We start from the raw sequence: 12,681 nt of genomic DNA on the forward strand, positions 1-12,681 counted from the left end.
GCGGAAAAAAGCAAAGCGCTCTGCAAAGCAAGCTGCTAAAACGCGTCCTGTCTGATCGGGCCCTAAGTCTGTTTTAAATTGCTCTGTATGCTTCATATTGGCTCGGCGAAGAAAACAGCAAAACAATGGAAAGAAAGCGTGTCCTGACATTAGCAGCAGCTCTACACCTGGAAATGATCCCCTTGTTGTCGACAAGGTCGACATCGGAATACCTGCCTCTTCTTGATTTTGATTGGTCGTGAGGAATAAATGACACTGACGAGCGAACTGTCGCACAACACAGACATCAAACAGCTGACGGCGAGGACGCTGAGTGCTGAAAACGATGAGCTGCATTAAAGTTTGTTTAGAAAACAGGCGCAAAAAAACACCGTTAGTGGACACAGGCCCTGATGTTCCTAAAGCTACAGCAGGAGATCATAGAAAGTGATGGTTTCTCTTGATGCCATTGAATCAACTCTACAATAACGGGGATGAACTTAGTTTGTGTCTTTACACAGCGAGAGATCTGCTTTTTCTTTGGTGTACATACTTTCTGGATCAAATACTCATAACTTTATACTTTATAAGCAGCCCAGGATGCTTTGGCTGTGTCATCTGAGCGTGTTTACCTCTTGGTGGCGCTCTCCTGGAAGGGGTAGATGACCTGTCCGTCGTGGCAGAGCTCGCAGATGAATCCTTTCTCTCGACACAAACTGCAGCTGAACACGTGGGAGCTGGCAAACTTGATCACTTTGGCGAGGAAGGGAGCCAGTTTTCCATCGATCACCTGGAGGAGGAAGGAGGATAAGGAATGACGTGGATGCTTATTTGTGACATTTGCAACCTCAGTTAATAAGAAAGTAGGAATCTCTCTGACTTGGAGGAAAGACAACAAACAGGAGGAGAGGGAAGGAAGGAAGGAGGAAGAAAGAGGAAGAGGTGAACGCCTTTAATGGAAACGCTTGGCAAGTTCCTTTAAGTAGCGAGGGGGGTCTTTGGCGATGGGGGGCCGGGGTTGTATTGTAGTGAACAGACAGTGGATGATTCAGAGGACGGCCAGTAGTGAAAAGAAAAGCTTACAGGAATAAAGATTTGTTATATCATGTTATTAATGCAGCTTATTAAGACAGAAAGAGGGAATAAAGTAAGAGAACGAGAGGCAGAGATACAACATAAGAGAGAGGTCTTGAGAGAGAGCGAGAGCCTGCATTCAGATACAAGTGGTTCCACCTGGCAGAGCTCTGGACCTCCCAATTATAACCTCCTTCATGCTGTTTGTTACACGACGAGGACGAGAGGAGGAGAGGAGGACGCGACGTGGAGAGGAGGAAGAAACAAACACTCTGAGAACACACGGATGTTTAGTGATCCTGCTGACGACAGGGCCAAAAGGTTGAGATTAATGTCCACACTGAAGGCTTTTACTAACACAACCGATACTCTGCCTTTATGTACAAACTGCTGCAGTCTGAGGCCGTCACGAGACTCGTGTTTAAGAGCGATTTCTCACTAAATACAGATCTATTGCAGGACTCCGCATTCGCACTAAAACAGATCAGGGCTGCAGACACTTATCATTCATTTAATGGTGTTTGATGGAGACCAAAACAAGGAGTGTGCTGGCTATTTAATAATAAAGGATTGACAGATGAAGGTTGGAGCAGCAATCGTCCGAATGTGCGTTGGATGAAGCGGGACCTTTTATGAACACCTACACCGCTGAGGGGAGGGGGAATGTTAATAAATGTCAATGCATGAATCACCTCGTGTTCTTCTGATACAAAAAAATCAATGCACATAATGTTTAAAAAGGGAACTAAACAACAGGGCTGCATTTCATATATCCTTTATCGCTTCACAGTTGTGACGTGCGCACATGCTATAGTCACATCTCAGGATGATAGATAGATAGATAACAAAATGCAGGTAATTGCAGGAGTACACTTCCCAATTTAAGCAGACGTTTGGCTCCGGTTGTAACTCTTGATTTTCCTGGCTGACGGTCGCTTTCCTTTTCAGACTGTTTGCTTCATCTGAGCGTCGAGTTTGTTTCTTCTTCTTTGGATTTTCACTTCTTGTTGAAGTTGTATCTGTAGTCATCCATCTTTTCTTTGTTTGTTCAGCCATAGTAGATTACTGTTTACTCGCAACACTTGCAGAGAGCGGAAAAGCAGCCGCTTAGCTCCGCCTACCCTCTCTGGCAGACCAACCACTGCTGGGTGATGGAGAACGCGTCACTAACTGGGCGCCGCTTGTGAAGTTGCCACAGACACCTAGTCCATAATAATATTATATATTGCAAATGCAAAGGCTTTCATCAGTGGGCCACAGGCTCAATCACCATTGTGTTACCTCATTCGCTGTTAGATAGAGACTTAACAGACATTTATTTAACTAATTTAAAATCCACCAGCATTTCTTACACTGTTTTTTTTGTCCTGTGCAGGCTTTGATAGAAAGCATGTAACATGTTTGTTAGGCCTTACATACAGGGAATGTGTTGTTTAACACAGTGTACCTCTGAACGTCCCTACTTTGATGTTTCGCTGCATTTGAAGGAGAAAAATATGAGTCTAGTCTAGATGATAAATGTCTCCTGCTGGACCAGGACAGACAGGTACTGAGAGTGACAGACAGATATACGTGTCCCCCTCTGCCCGGCGCAGCCCTGCTCAGTCCGGTCCAGCCCAGTCCCGGTGACGAATGGCTCTCCTGATGGAGGCTGACAGGCTCAGTAATTAAGTCCCTCTATAATTGGACTGGGCAGAATCAAACGGCTGGCAGCTCGGCTCTGGTGGCTGACTGGTCCTCTGGAGGGACGCTGGGAAAAGATGGAGGGAGGCACGGGAAGATGGATGGATGCAGAGCGGTGAAAACAACGAAGCCTGAATGCAACATTTCATTATGAAGGCTGAAAAACCCACAAAACTTTTACTCCATTTTCTGCACTTCCCTTTGCTGTTACTGCTCGTTATAAACATCCAGTGAGCGTTTTATTAGCTTCACCGACGGCACCGAAGTAGCACTGGCACGCAGGGTCGCACCGTGGCCATTATTCAAACAGGAAGTCGCATATTCAACCCCTTCAATTTGTACACTCGCCAACATCCAACCGGGACAGCAACGAGGCCAAATACTGATGTCTGCCCGGAGAGTCTGAGGGAACTTATAGCCAAACCTTCTATTGCTCTCTGACGGGCGCACAGGGTCGTCTGAGTCACGATTACTTCTGTCTACAAAACACGATTTGTCCGAATGTGGATTCTGCAGAATTACTAAAGAGTCCTTATGAGGTTTGGATGTAGTCGAGAGGTTTTGAGATTATAAACAGGACGGGGGAAAAGAAACAAACTTACAATCCACAGCGGATTCTGCAAAACGCTTCGAGTAAAATGTGCAAAATCTGACAGTTTGCCGTGGATTGCTTTTCGAATGATCCCTGCCGTTTATATCTTTGTGTGAAATCACAATCTGTCCGTGCAATGGCCGCTTTAGAAGCTGGAAGTCTTTGTGTTGTTACTTCTTTATGGGTAAAAATGACGTCTCCAACAGCCAGCATTTTTCTCATCTGTCATCTGTCTCGTTTAGCTACTCTTGGTGGCTCTCCAAGTGCGGTGCAAATATCCCTGCCGGTTCAACAGTTGCTGGAACCTGTTATAAATCATGATTAAGTAACAGACACAACACAGACTTGCAGTAACTTCCCTGATCCTCGTGAGCTGCTGACCAAAGGAACATCAGCTCAAACACAGCCAGTTTAAAGCCGGTCAGTGTGTCTGACTTCTACAGCGATAACACAAAGAATACAGAATATGTTGTGGAGCGGGGCAAAGGTGGGAAACAGCTTTTAAGTGTATTTACAATATGACCGTGGAGCAGCCTGCAAGACAAACCCTCCAGAAGTCCTCACATCCTTTACCCTCTTTCCCTCCAAACATGCCCCCAACACACACACTTCACCTCCTCTCCCTCCATCCATCCTCTTAAACTCCTCCCCTCCAGTTCTGCCTCTTTCTCGCTCCACGCAGAGTCTTTGTGCTCCAAAACCTCCTAATCCCCTAAAACTGCTGTTTAACAGCCGCTCGCCTGCCCTCCTCCCTGCCTCTCTCTCTCTCTCTCTCTCTCTATCTCACACACACACACAGAGTCACACAAACACACACACACACACACTGGAGACTACCGCAGCTCCATTGAGGAACTAGAGAGCCAGCTGGGATTACATGGCTGGAAAGAGCAGGGTGAGCTGTGTTTGGATAGCAACCTCTCCTCTGTCAGACACACACACACACAGAAGACCCGATCTATGTTGTCAGTGTATGTGTAGAAGACTTCCCCCCTACATTTTGAGAAACCTGCCACCTTTTGCTGTAACATTCAACATACAATGCATGTGTGTAAGATTACAGATGCAGTACTAACGCACCACTCTGTGTCTGTTTGTGCCTCAGCCTGTGGATCGGCACTCCTGGAGGACGTAAACGATTTGTTGACAAGTTCAGAGAAAAGCTGTTTAAGTTTCAGTTGTTTGGTTGTTGTTTGGAGAGTTCAAACGACTCTAAAATTACATCAACTACAATTTAGCTACATTACTTTAATCAAATGATAATGTAAACTTGGAATCATTTTCAACATACGTATGTGTTTTTTGAGTATGATGATGATCTAAGTTACATTTTCACATACTTGTGGGTGTTCTGAGACTATATCAAAATTAAAAATGTAAAGCTGTTTGACATTTCACTTTCATCGGCTTCACCTGCGTCACAGTGGACGATATTCAAATGTCATGCCAAATTTGAAAATGCCATATAAACAGCCTAATTTCCAACGCAGGTTTTTTTAGACCCGGCAAGACCCGCTAATAAATGCCGATTGTCCCCTTTCCCATTGCCAGTGAAGTATCCTCCTTTTGGTCTCTTTTTTGCTGCGTCGCCATCCGACGTCACAAATGCGCCCGAAACAGGGTTAGTAAACAGTGAAGATGTTACGGTGGTTAGGTCTTTATTGTGTCTATTACTCATTCAGTCTGTTTATCAAACTCTGCGCCGACAAATGTGGAACGATGTTCGAGCGCTGCTCGGACGGAGACGGGCTGAAATTGTAGCTGAGATGACGAGGAGTCGCAGAAGTTACAGACGGAGCATAGCATCGCTCCGGAAAGGGGGCGGAGATTAGCGTGTCGACACGGTTGGTGTTCCCATCAATGCCGCTGGGAGGCGAGGCGATAATTACCCGGGTCTACTGCAGAGTCATTTGACCCGGGTCTGAATGCCGATTGTAGCCTTTCCATTAAGCAAAAAAAGCAGAGTGTTAGCGGGTTTTTTGACCAGTGGGAAAGAGCTTTAGTTGTGTGTGGGCGTGGCTTATGAGTCCCTATTAAACCTCGATTCTTAGCTGCTTTATCTCATTAATTAATGGGTGTCTTTTGAGATATTGTAAGAAACACAGTTTGCCGGACTAATGAAGCTAAAGCAAGAACAGCATAGTAATGATGATATGTGTTTACTTTAGTTTCTACTTCTCTAATTAGCATGGAGCAGGAAACAGCCACACCTCCTGAATCCTGCATCTTCTGTTTAATCTCTGTTTCTAATTTCTGTTAATTTTCCCACCTTCCATAAGAGGATTATCTTTTATGTTTTATATATTCAGCGTTATCATATAACTCAGTGTTTATGGGTAAAAGCTCCACCCGAACTCAAAGCCGTGAAAACTTTCTGAGAACTTTTAACATTTACTTAAGAGGCCTCTGTGTGTCTGGACAAGTGTGAGTGGAGAGGCATGCCTGGCATAGAGGGAATGCCAGGGTGTCACTGTGGGAAGCCTGCTGCACACACACACACAAACACACGAACACACACACAAACACACCTACTCTCCTGCTACTTTAGTCCTCTCACAAAACCCCAGAGGCAATCCTTAAAGGCAGCGGAGGAAAAGGGCAGAGTGTCCTTAGACAAACACATATGTTTTCTCCAAATGAGCTGGCTGCTAATAGGAGGGGATACGGGCGGAGGCTATTCGTCGGAGGAGGTGAATAGACTAGTGTGGTCCGGGGTTTAGCATGGGGAGTTTGGCCTTCGCTGACCTCTGAGCTGGAACAAAAAAAGCCATGTTGATTAAGAGCGTCATTTTATTCAGGAGGTGAATCAAAAGAAACAAGCTTGTTAATATGGAAAACCAATTAAGAGGCAGAGTGCTTGAGAATCTCCAAGAGGAGGGAGGGAGGAGGGGAGGGAGGTTAGAGGGTGAGGGGAGGAGAGAGCAGCGCAGACTCTCACCAAAGACGCCTATTGTTAAAATTCGCACTAAATCACCAGTTTGGAGTTTTATGAGTAAATCAGAGTTTAGCAGGGAAAGACACACACACACGCGCGCACACACACGTAACACACACATGTGCTGAGCGTGTGTGAGGCCAAGGGGATGTTGGGAAGAATGGAGGGATGTCACGCTTTGTTTTTCTGCCTGTTGATTCTGAATGTGACCAATTAGTGAAGCAGAGAGACACAGAGTGTGGGAGTGGAGGAGGAGGAGGAGGAGGAGGGGAGGAGAGGGAGGGAGGGGGTCCAATCTCTTTCAGCGTGAGAGTCTGACTGTGGCCGAGCTCTGAGTCAGAGAGGGTGGGGGGGTTGGGGGGGGGGGAGAAAAAATGGGGCAGGGTCCAACATAGTGAACATAATGACACACAAAAGAACTTTTCAGTCATTTGTGGTCGCTTTCCTCTGACCCCCGACTCAGCTCGACGAGATCCTGACGCGCTGAAAGGCCACGATGTGTTTCCTCTTTTATAATCCTCGTTAAAAACAGTTTCTGTATTTTCTTAGTAACTTCAACACGTTTAAATTCCCTGCGATGCATTCTCCTTACATCACAGGTGGGCGGTGTAACTAATTTACTTTAAGTACAATAAAGTGGTAACGCACAATGTGGTGTCTTAGCGTGGTGAGGTTTCCACGTCCCCAGATATAAATTCTTTCCACTGAGACCTTTGTTTTCCTGGATCAGGACACTTGAAGGAGCTAACCCTGTCCTAAGTCAGGCCATTAGAAGGTATTATCCTCTCTTATCATTGTTACGACACGGACACTTGCCAAAGAAACAAAGGAGAGGTTGTGTGCACTTAAAGAGCAGCTCCAGTCATGTTTTAAGACATATGAAACTGATTTGTGTTTTCCGCTAAATACGTTTAATTAACTTGTAAAAATGCAATTGCACATTTCCAACCGCCCCCTCCGTCGCGATAACAAAACACGTCTCTGCCGTCGTTTAGGGGCAACTTGTTGAAACGTAGCTAGCTTGAAATCTAGTAATTAGTCGTAGTAACGTTAACGTTAGCAGTCAGTAGTGAGTTTGCAAAAGTTACGATGGCTGTTAGAGCTGGCTTGTGCATCGTCCACGTGGTTGCCATAGGTTGCACATAATGATATGCATAGCTTCACCCCATCCATTCACAGGATTGGCTCCTTAGGTTTGTGATGTCACAAACCCTGCCAATCTGAAAACGTGTTGTTCAGCCTGTCCTTGGTACACCACAGTTTAAAAGCAGACAGGCCCAGCCATGGCGATGACTGCTTATGCCTTGTAGCACATGAAGAACACCACAGGGAGATGTTTACAAGGTGAAACACCTGATTTTCACAGGAGGGGGTCTTTAAAGAATAAGTCAAAAGACAATATTTCTACTTTTGTCAACAAAGACAACAATCTGTTTGTCCTCCATTCTTTCCTCACTGAGGCTTTCAGCTCCAAACTATTGGCCCACATTGAAATCATATATTTTTAAAAAGTAAAATGTAACAAATTTTAAGTTTCATTTTTAACAAAAGCTTAAAAACTCGTTAAACTAGTTAAATGTTAAACAGCTACACTACCAGTCAAAAGTTTGGACAAATTTTCTCATACAAGTGAATGGGAAGGTGTGTCCAAACTTTTGACTGGTAGTGTATATGATGTAAGTAACTGTTCTATAGCTGCTGCTTATTTGCCTAACTCATGGCTTTTAAATGAGACAGTAAGGTCAAACTAAAATAGATTAATGTGCTCTATATCGCCTTAGTTCTCATGCCAGTTTAAGTCCATGTGTGACTATAACACCACAATTACTGTTTACATGCATCATGGGAGCATGTGTGTGTGTGTGTGTGTGTGTGTGTGTGCGTGTGTGTGTGTGTGTGTGTACCTGCTGCAGGTCAGCCATGGAGTACAGGTGAATGTGCTGTAGCAGGTATTCCCTGGGGAAGATCCTGTAAAAGGAGACACAAGAAAATATTTCATTGTTTTTGAAGCACGTCTTCATGAGGTACACAAGCGCTGCATTCTTTACCAGGAAAAAGAAAAAGACTGCGGATGTGGCATTTAAGGACAGTTAGAATTTTGAGTATTTGGCAGCAACTTTGGTGGAAACCACAATAATTTACATGTTTTTAAACCCGGAGCTTTGACGAAGAATTGCTTGACAAAAATATCATGTATGAATTGAAGAGCTCTTTTAGGTACTAGTTTAATTCCCTGCTTAATTATTATTATAATGAAGATAGTTTAAGAACTCATTTATTTCTAGCTGTGTCAGACAACTGTTGACAGACTGTAAGGTCTTTTATTTGGGGAGACACAGCGTCCCTGTGAGCCTCCAGAAACATCATCACACACCATCAAGCTTTTAATGTCGACATTAGGCTACATAAGTGGAGGCTAATGAAGGTCATTAGCGAGCTAAGCTAGGTGACTGAACACCTCAGTAAGTCAAAGCTTACATTTGGCTCCTAACACCTGCTGTGCCGGACCGTTTTTATATAATCAATAATCTTTTAAACACATTAAATGGATCAATTACCAAACACTGCAGTTAAACATGAGCATTACACTGAATTAATGTTTATCCCCCTGCCTTTCAGCCCGAGGCGCAAAAACAAAGTCATAATATTAATTTAGTGTCAGCTGTAACGTTTAATCGTCCGTCGTCATGAGACAAAACAAAGACAGGGGAGCTCTGGCCAAGTGTGTGTGTGTGTGTGTGTGTGTGTGCGTGTGTGTTGGGAGGCCTCCTCTCAGACCACTAAGATGGATGGCACCACGTTAAATCCCGTCTAAGCTGCGATGAGTGTCACCAAAACACAAGTATGTGTGTTTGTAGATCCACATGTGTGCGTGTCTGTGTGTGTGTGTGCGTGTGTGTGTGATCCAGACACCTCATACTGATAGGCACCACTGATTAACTTCTCTGTTTGGCATGTTCCCAATGGTTACCGCATGAGTATTCGTAAGACAATATAGACACACACACACACACACGCGCGCGCAGTCAACTCCAAAAATCAAACACACACTGACTCAGACACGCCCTGAAAGTGTGCAGATCGTGATAACGTTCCAAAGAACAAATGCATTTTAAGATTAGATTACAAACAGAAGATACACAGATCCATGCATGAGTACAATCACACACGTTTGCCAACACATGACGGTATTCATTTATTATTTCTCCATCCTCGGAGCTCTTTTCAGTCCAGCCTTTCATTATGATTCTGTTATCACACAGTGATTACGATCGTTTACTCAGGGAGGGTCTCACCTGAGTAAATGTCTGAGGCAGCAGACGAGGGAAGGCCTGCAAATATACATGTGTGCGTGCGTGTGTGTGTGTGTGTGTGTGCAGGGGGAGGATAAACTAACACATTACAATCAGATTCAAACCAACAATGTCTCTGCACTAAATCTTATCTTAATTTTAACATTATATTTGTGTTGACACAGTTTCAAAGAAGTGTTGCTACAACATTTCGGTCACTGTAAGTCTGATAACCTTCTTTACATAAAATATTACATTGTAGTTTTACACACCAGTTGTAACTTCTCCAACAACTACTACAACCATCTGTTACTTCCACAAGCGCCTTATGAACACAAGAAACCACCTTGTTTATCCTAGTGAAGAAAAAAAGACCTATAAACACTACAGAAACCTATTTGTATATAACACATAGCCTAACCCAGATTGTACCTAACAGACACGTATTACCTAGAGGGCATCTAACAATGTCAGAGTAGCCTCTGTGACACTGCTTCAAGGCAGGATTGTTACATCTGAGACGGAACGGTGGGTGCAAGTCGTTCCACTTCTGAGCCGGCATCGGAGGGAGTAACAGAAGCAGAACAGCGTCAGTGTAAATGGTGGAGCTGGCAGGGCAGGACAGCGCTGTGTGTGTGTATGTGAAGCTCTTTTGCTTGGTTCAAAGTAAAATGGCGAATGCGGCGTAACAACGGAGCTACATTACGGCGCTGTTGCGGAATCACAATGTAAATAAAAAGTCGAGATTGGCTTGGTCATGATTTGGTTGGATGGCCTTGACTACAACACTACTATTCAATATTGCTTCTGTCACCATCATATGGACATAAAGACATTTAATTACACGGCAAAGTTAAATACCTAAATCTGACTGGTTAATAGAGCATTCAGAGGTTTGATATTTCTCAATAATAGACCGTTGCTATGAAGAACAGACCGTTGCTAGGGATGCGGCTCTAATCACACAATCCAGAGGACTAACTGTAATCGTATCAATCCGCCGAAAGAAGTCCGGTAAGTTTGACGTTGGTTTGTTTACGGAGGGAAAAAAGAAAAGAGACGAAAACAGCGGTGAGAAAAATAAAGTACCTGCTCGTCAGTGTCCTGCTCACCCCGTCGGGGTTCCATTCTGCAATAACAACCTGCTCACTATACCTTAGCTCTTACATCATTTGCCACAAAAACAAGTACATTGTTGGTTATTTTCTGTGATAAATTCACACCTTGACTAAAGTCTGACAATAAAATAACAGAGGATAGACTTTACCCTGCATATAAAGCAATTAAAGTGTTTGAGAAATCAGGGCCAAAACTACAGCGCTCTTTAACTCCAGCCTTTAGTGCCTCACGTGGTTGTGTGTGCGTTTGTGTATCCATGACTCTCAGCCTGCATTCAACAGACATCTCCCCTCAGATCCCCCCCTGAAGTAGACTGATGACAAGGGGAAGGTTTTAGCGGCACGGCCCTCATCAATCCTGCAGTGTTTGGAAGTGGCGGGGCACAAGCCGGCACAAGCTAATGGGACAGAAGTAAACACAGAACGCCGTGATGCTGCTCGTGTCTGTGCTGCAACAGGGAGCGACTAGAATGGGATTCAAAGGCTGATAAAAAAAGACACCACTGGGTTTGGTTTAAAGCTATTTGGCAAGCCCTGGAAAAGCTGTCTTACAAGTTGACAGTGTTGACTGACAGGAAACCCTGAATGGAATGACGGATGTGTTTATACTTGGCTTGAATCATAACACACAGGGACATATTTGCCTCGTACTGCTGCTAAAGAAACTTTAAGGTCTTTTTTTTTGCTGCATAACCTGTCAAGGACACTCAGGCTAACATTAGCAGCCGTAGTCTTTCTTGTCTATGACATTTTGTCTTCCGGCTCTGACTCTGCTTTGTCAACCTAACGGTGAAGGGGATTTAAAACACACGCAAAACACAAATTATGGACGTATAGAGGCTCTGGTACAATATAGAGAATCAAATAAAGACAAGTGAGAGTTACATGGGCGTCTCAGGTTTGGGCATGTATTTTATGTAGCTTGAAGTCAACAATTGAGGACAGTAATTTGGTTTATTGGTTACTATTGTAAATCAGAGGGCGACTGTGGCTCAGTGGTAGAGTCGGTCGTCTCTCAATCGGAAATTGGTGGTTCGATCCCTGACTGCTACAGTCACATGTCGGAGTGTCCTTGGGCGAGACACTGAACCCCAAATAGCTCCCGGTGGCAGAGCCATCGGGTATGAATGGGCATAGATCTGACTTGAGATTGGCACTTAGGCCATCAGTGTGTGAATGTGTGTGTGTGAAAGAGTGAATGTGACATGTAGGCCATGTCCACACGGAGACGGGTTTAGGAGTAAACGCCAAAGTTTTTTGTCGTATGGTCGTTTCGTCCACACGAAACCGGCGTTTCAGGAGCCCGTATACGCTAATTTTTGAAACCGCCTCCCAGAGTGGATCAATCCCTAAACGCCACCCTGGCGTTTCCGTGTGTACAGCCTATACGGATCTTTCTTGAATCGCGCCGCCTCTGTACGTCGCGCATGCGCTAACCCCACCACCACCACCAACAACTGCTTGTGTTTCTTCTTTGTTGTTACACATATACACATGCTCCATTTCTTCTTCTCCGGTTTGTTGTATTTGTGTGGCTGCGTTACAGCGCCACCAACAGGCCGGTTGTATTTATTACAGCGTTTCAGCGGTTTCGTGGGGACGCAAACATTTCCTGAGACGGCGCCGTGTTTACGGAAAACTTTTTCAAAACGAAGTCGGCTCCGTCTCCGTGTGGACATGGCCGTAGTGTAAAAGAAGCTTTGAGTGGTCTGACTACAAAAGCGGTATATACGCACAGTCCATTTACCATTTAATTAAGTAATTGGTTTCATTAAATGTAAATCAATGGTTGGTTTAAGTTACAGAGTCAGATCACTGTGTTTGAGACTTCTGCTGACAACTTAATACTATGTAGTTATTCTTGTTTTTGTGGTGTTAGCACTCAACCGTCCAGAGACGCTCCTTACATCTCTGGAGCAGAGCTCACTGTCTTTCTTTCTCGGGAGCTACCTTCTATAAAAGAACTGCTCTCTGGAGATTAAAATTAGTTGCATGGCTGATGTTACT

At 44.4% G+C, this 12,681-nt stretch overlaps 1 protein-coding gene across 1 annotated transcript in view; it reads right to left on the reverse strand.

Moving 5' to 3' along the window:
• The window catches only part of plekhm3 (pleckstrin homology domain containing, family M, member 3), a 47,113-nt gene that overhangs the window by 9,849 nt on the left and 24,583 nt on the right, over nt 1-12,681 (reverse strand). Inside the window, exons 5-6 of the mRNA XM_069663431.1 lie at nt 8,168-8,231; nt 612-769 (exon numbers count right to left, since the gene is read on the reverse strand). Coding sequence (XP_069519532.1) covers nt 612-769; nt 8,168-8,231 — 222 coding nt within the window. The remainder of the gene's footprint in view (nt 1-611; nt 770-8,167; nt 8,232-12,681) is intronic.

Source organism: Semicossyphus pulcher, unplaced genomic scaffold (genome assembly GCF_022749685.1).
Source record: "Semicossyphus pulcher isolate SPU_LCO1_2020_fin unplaced genomic scaffold, fSemPul1.0.p SCAF_15, whole genome shotgun sequence".
In the NCBI taxonomy this organism is placed as follows: Eukaryota; Metazoa; Chordata; class Actinopteri; order Labriformes; family Labridae; genus Semicossyphus; species Semicossyphus pulcher.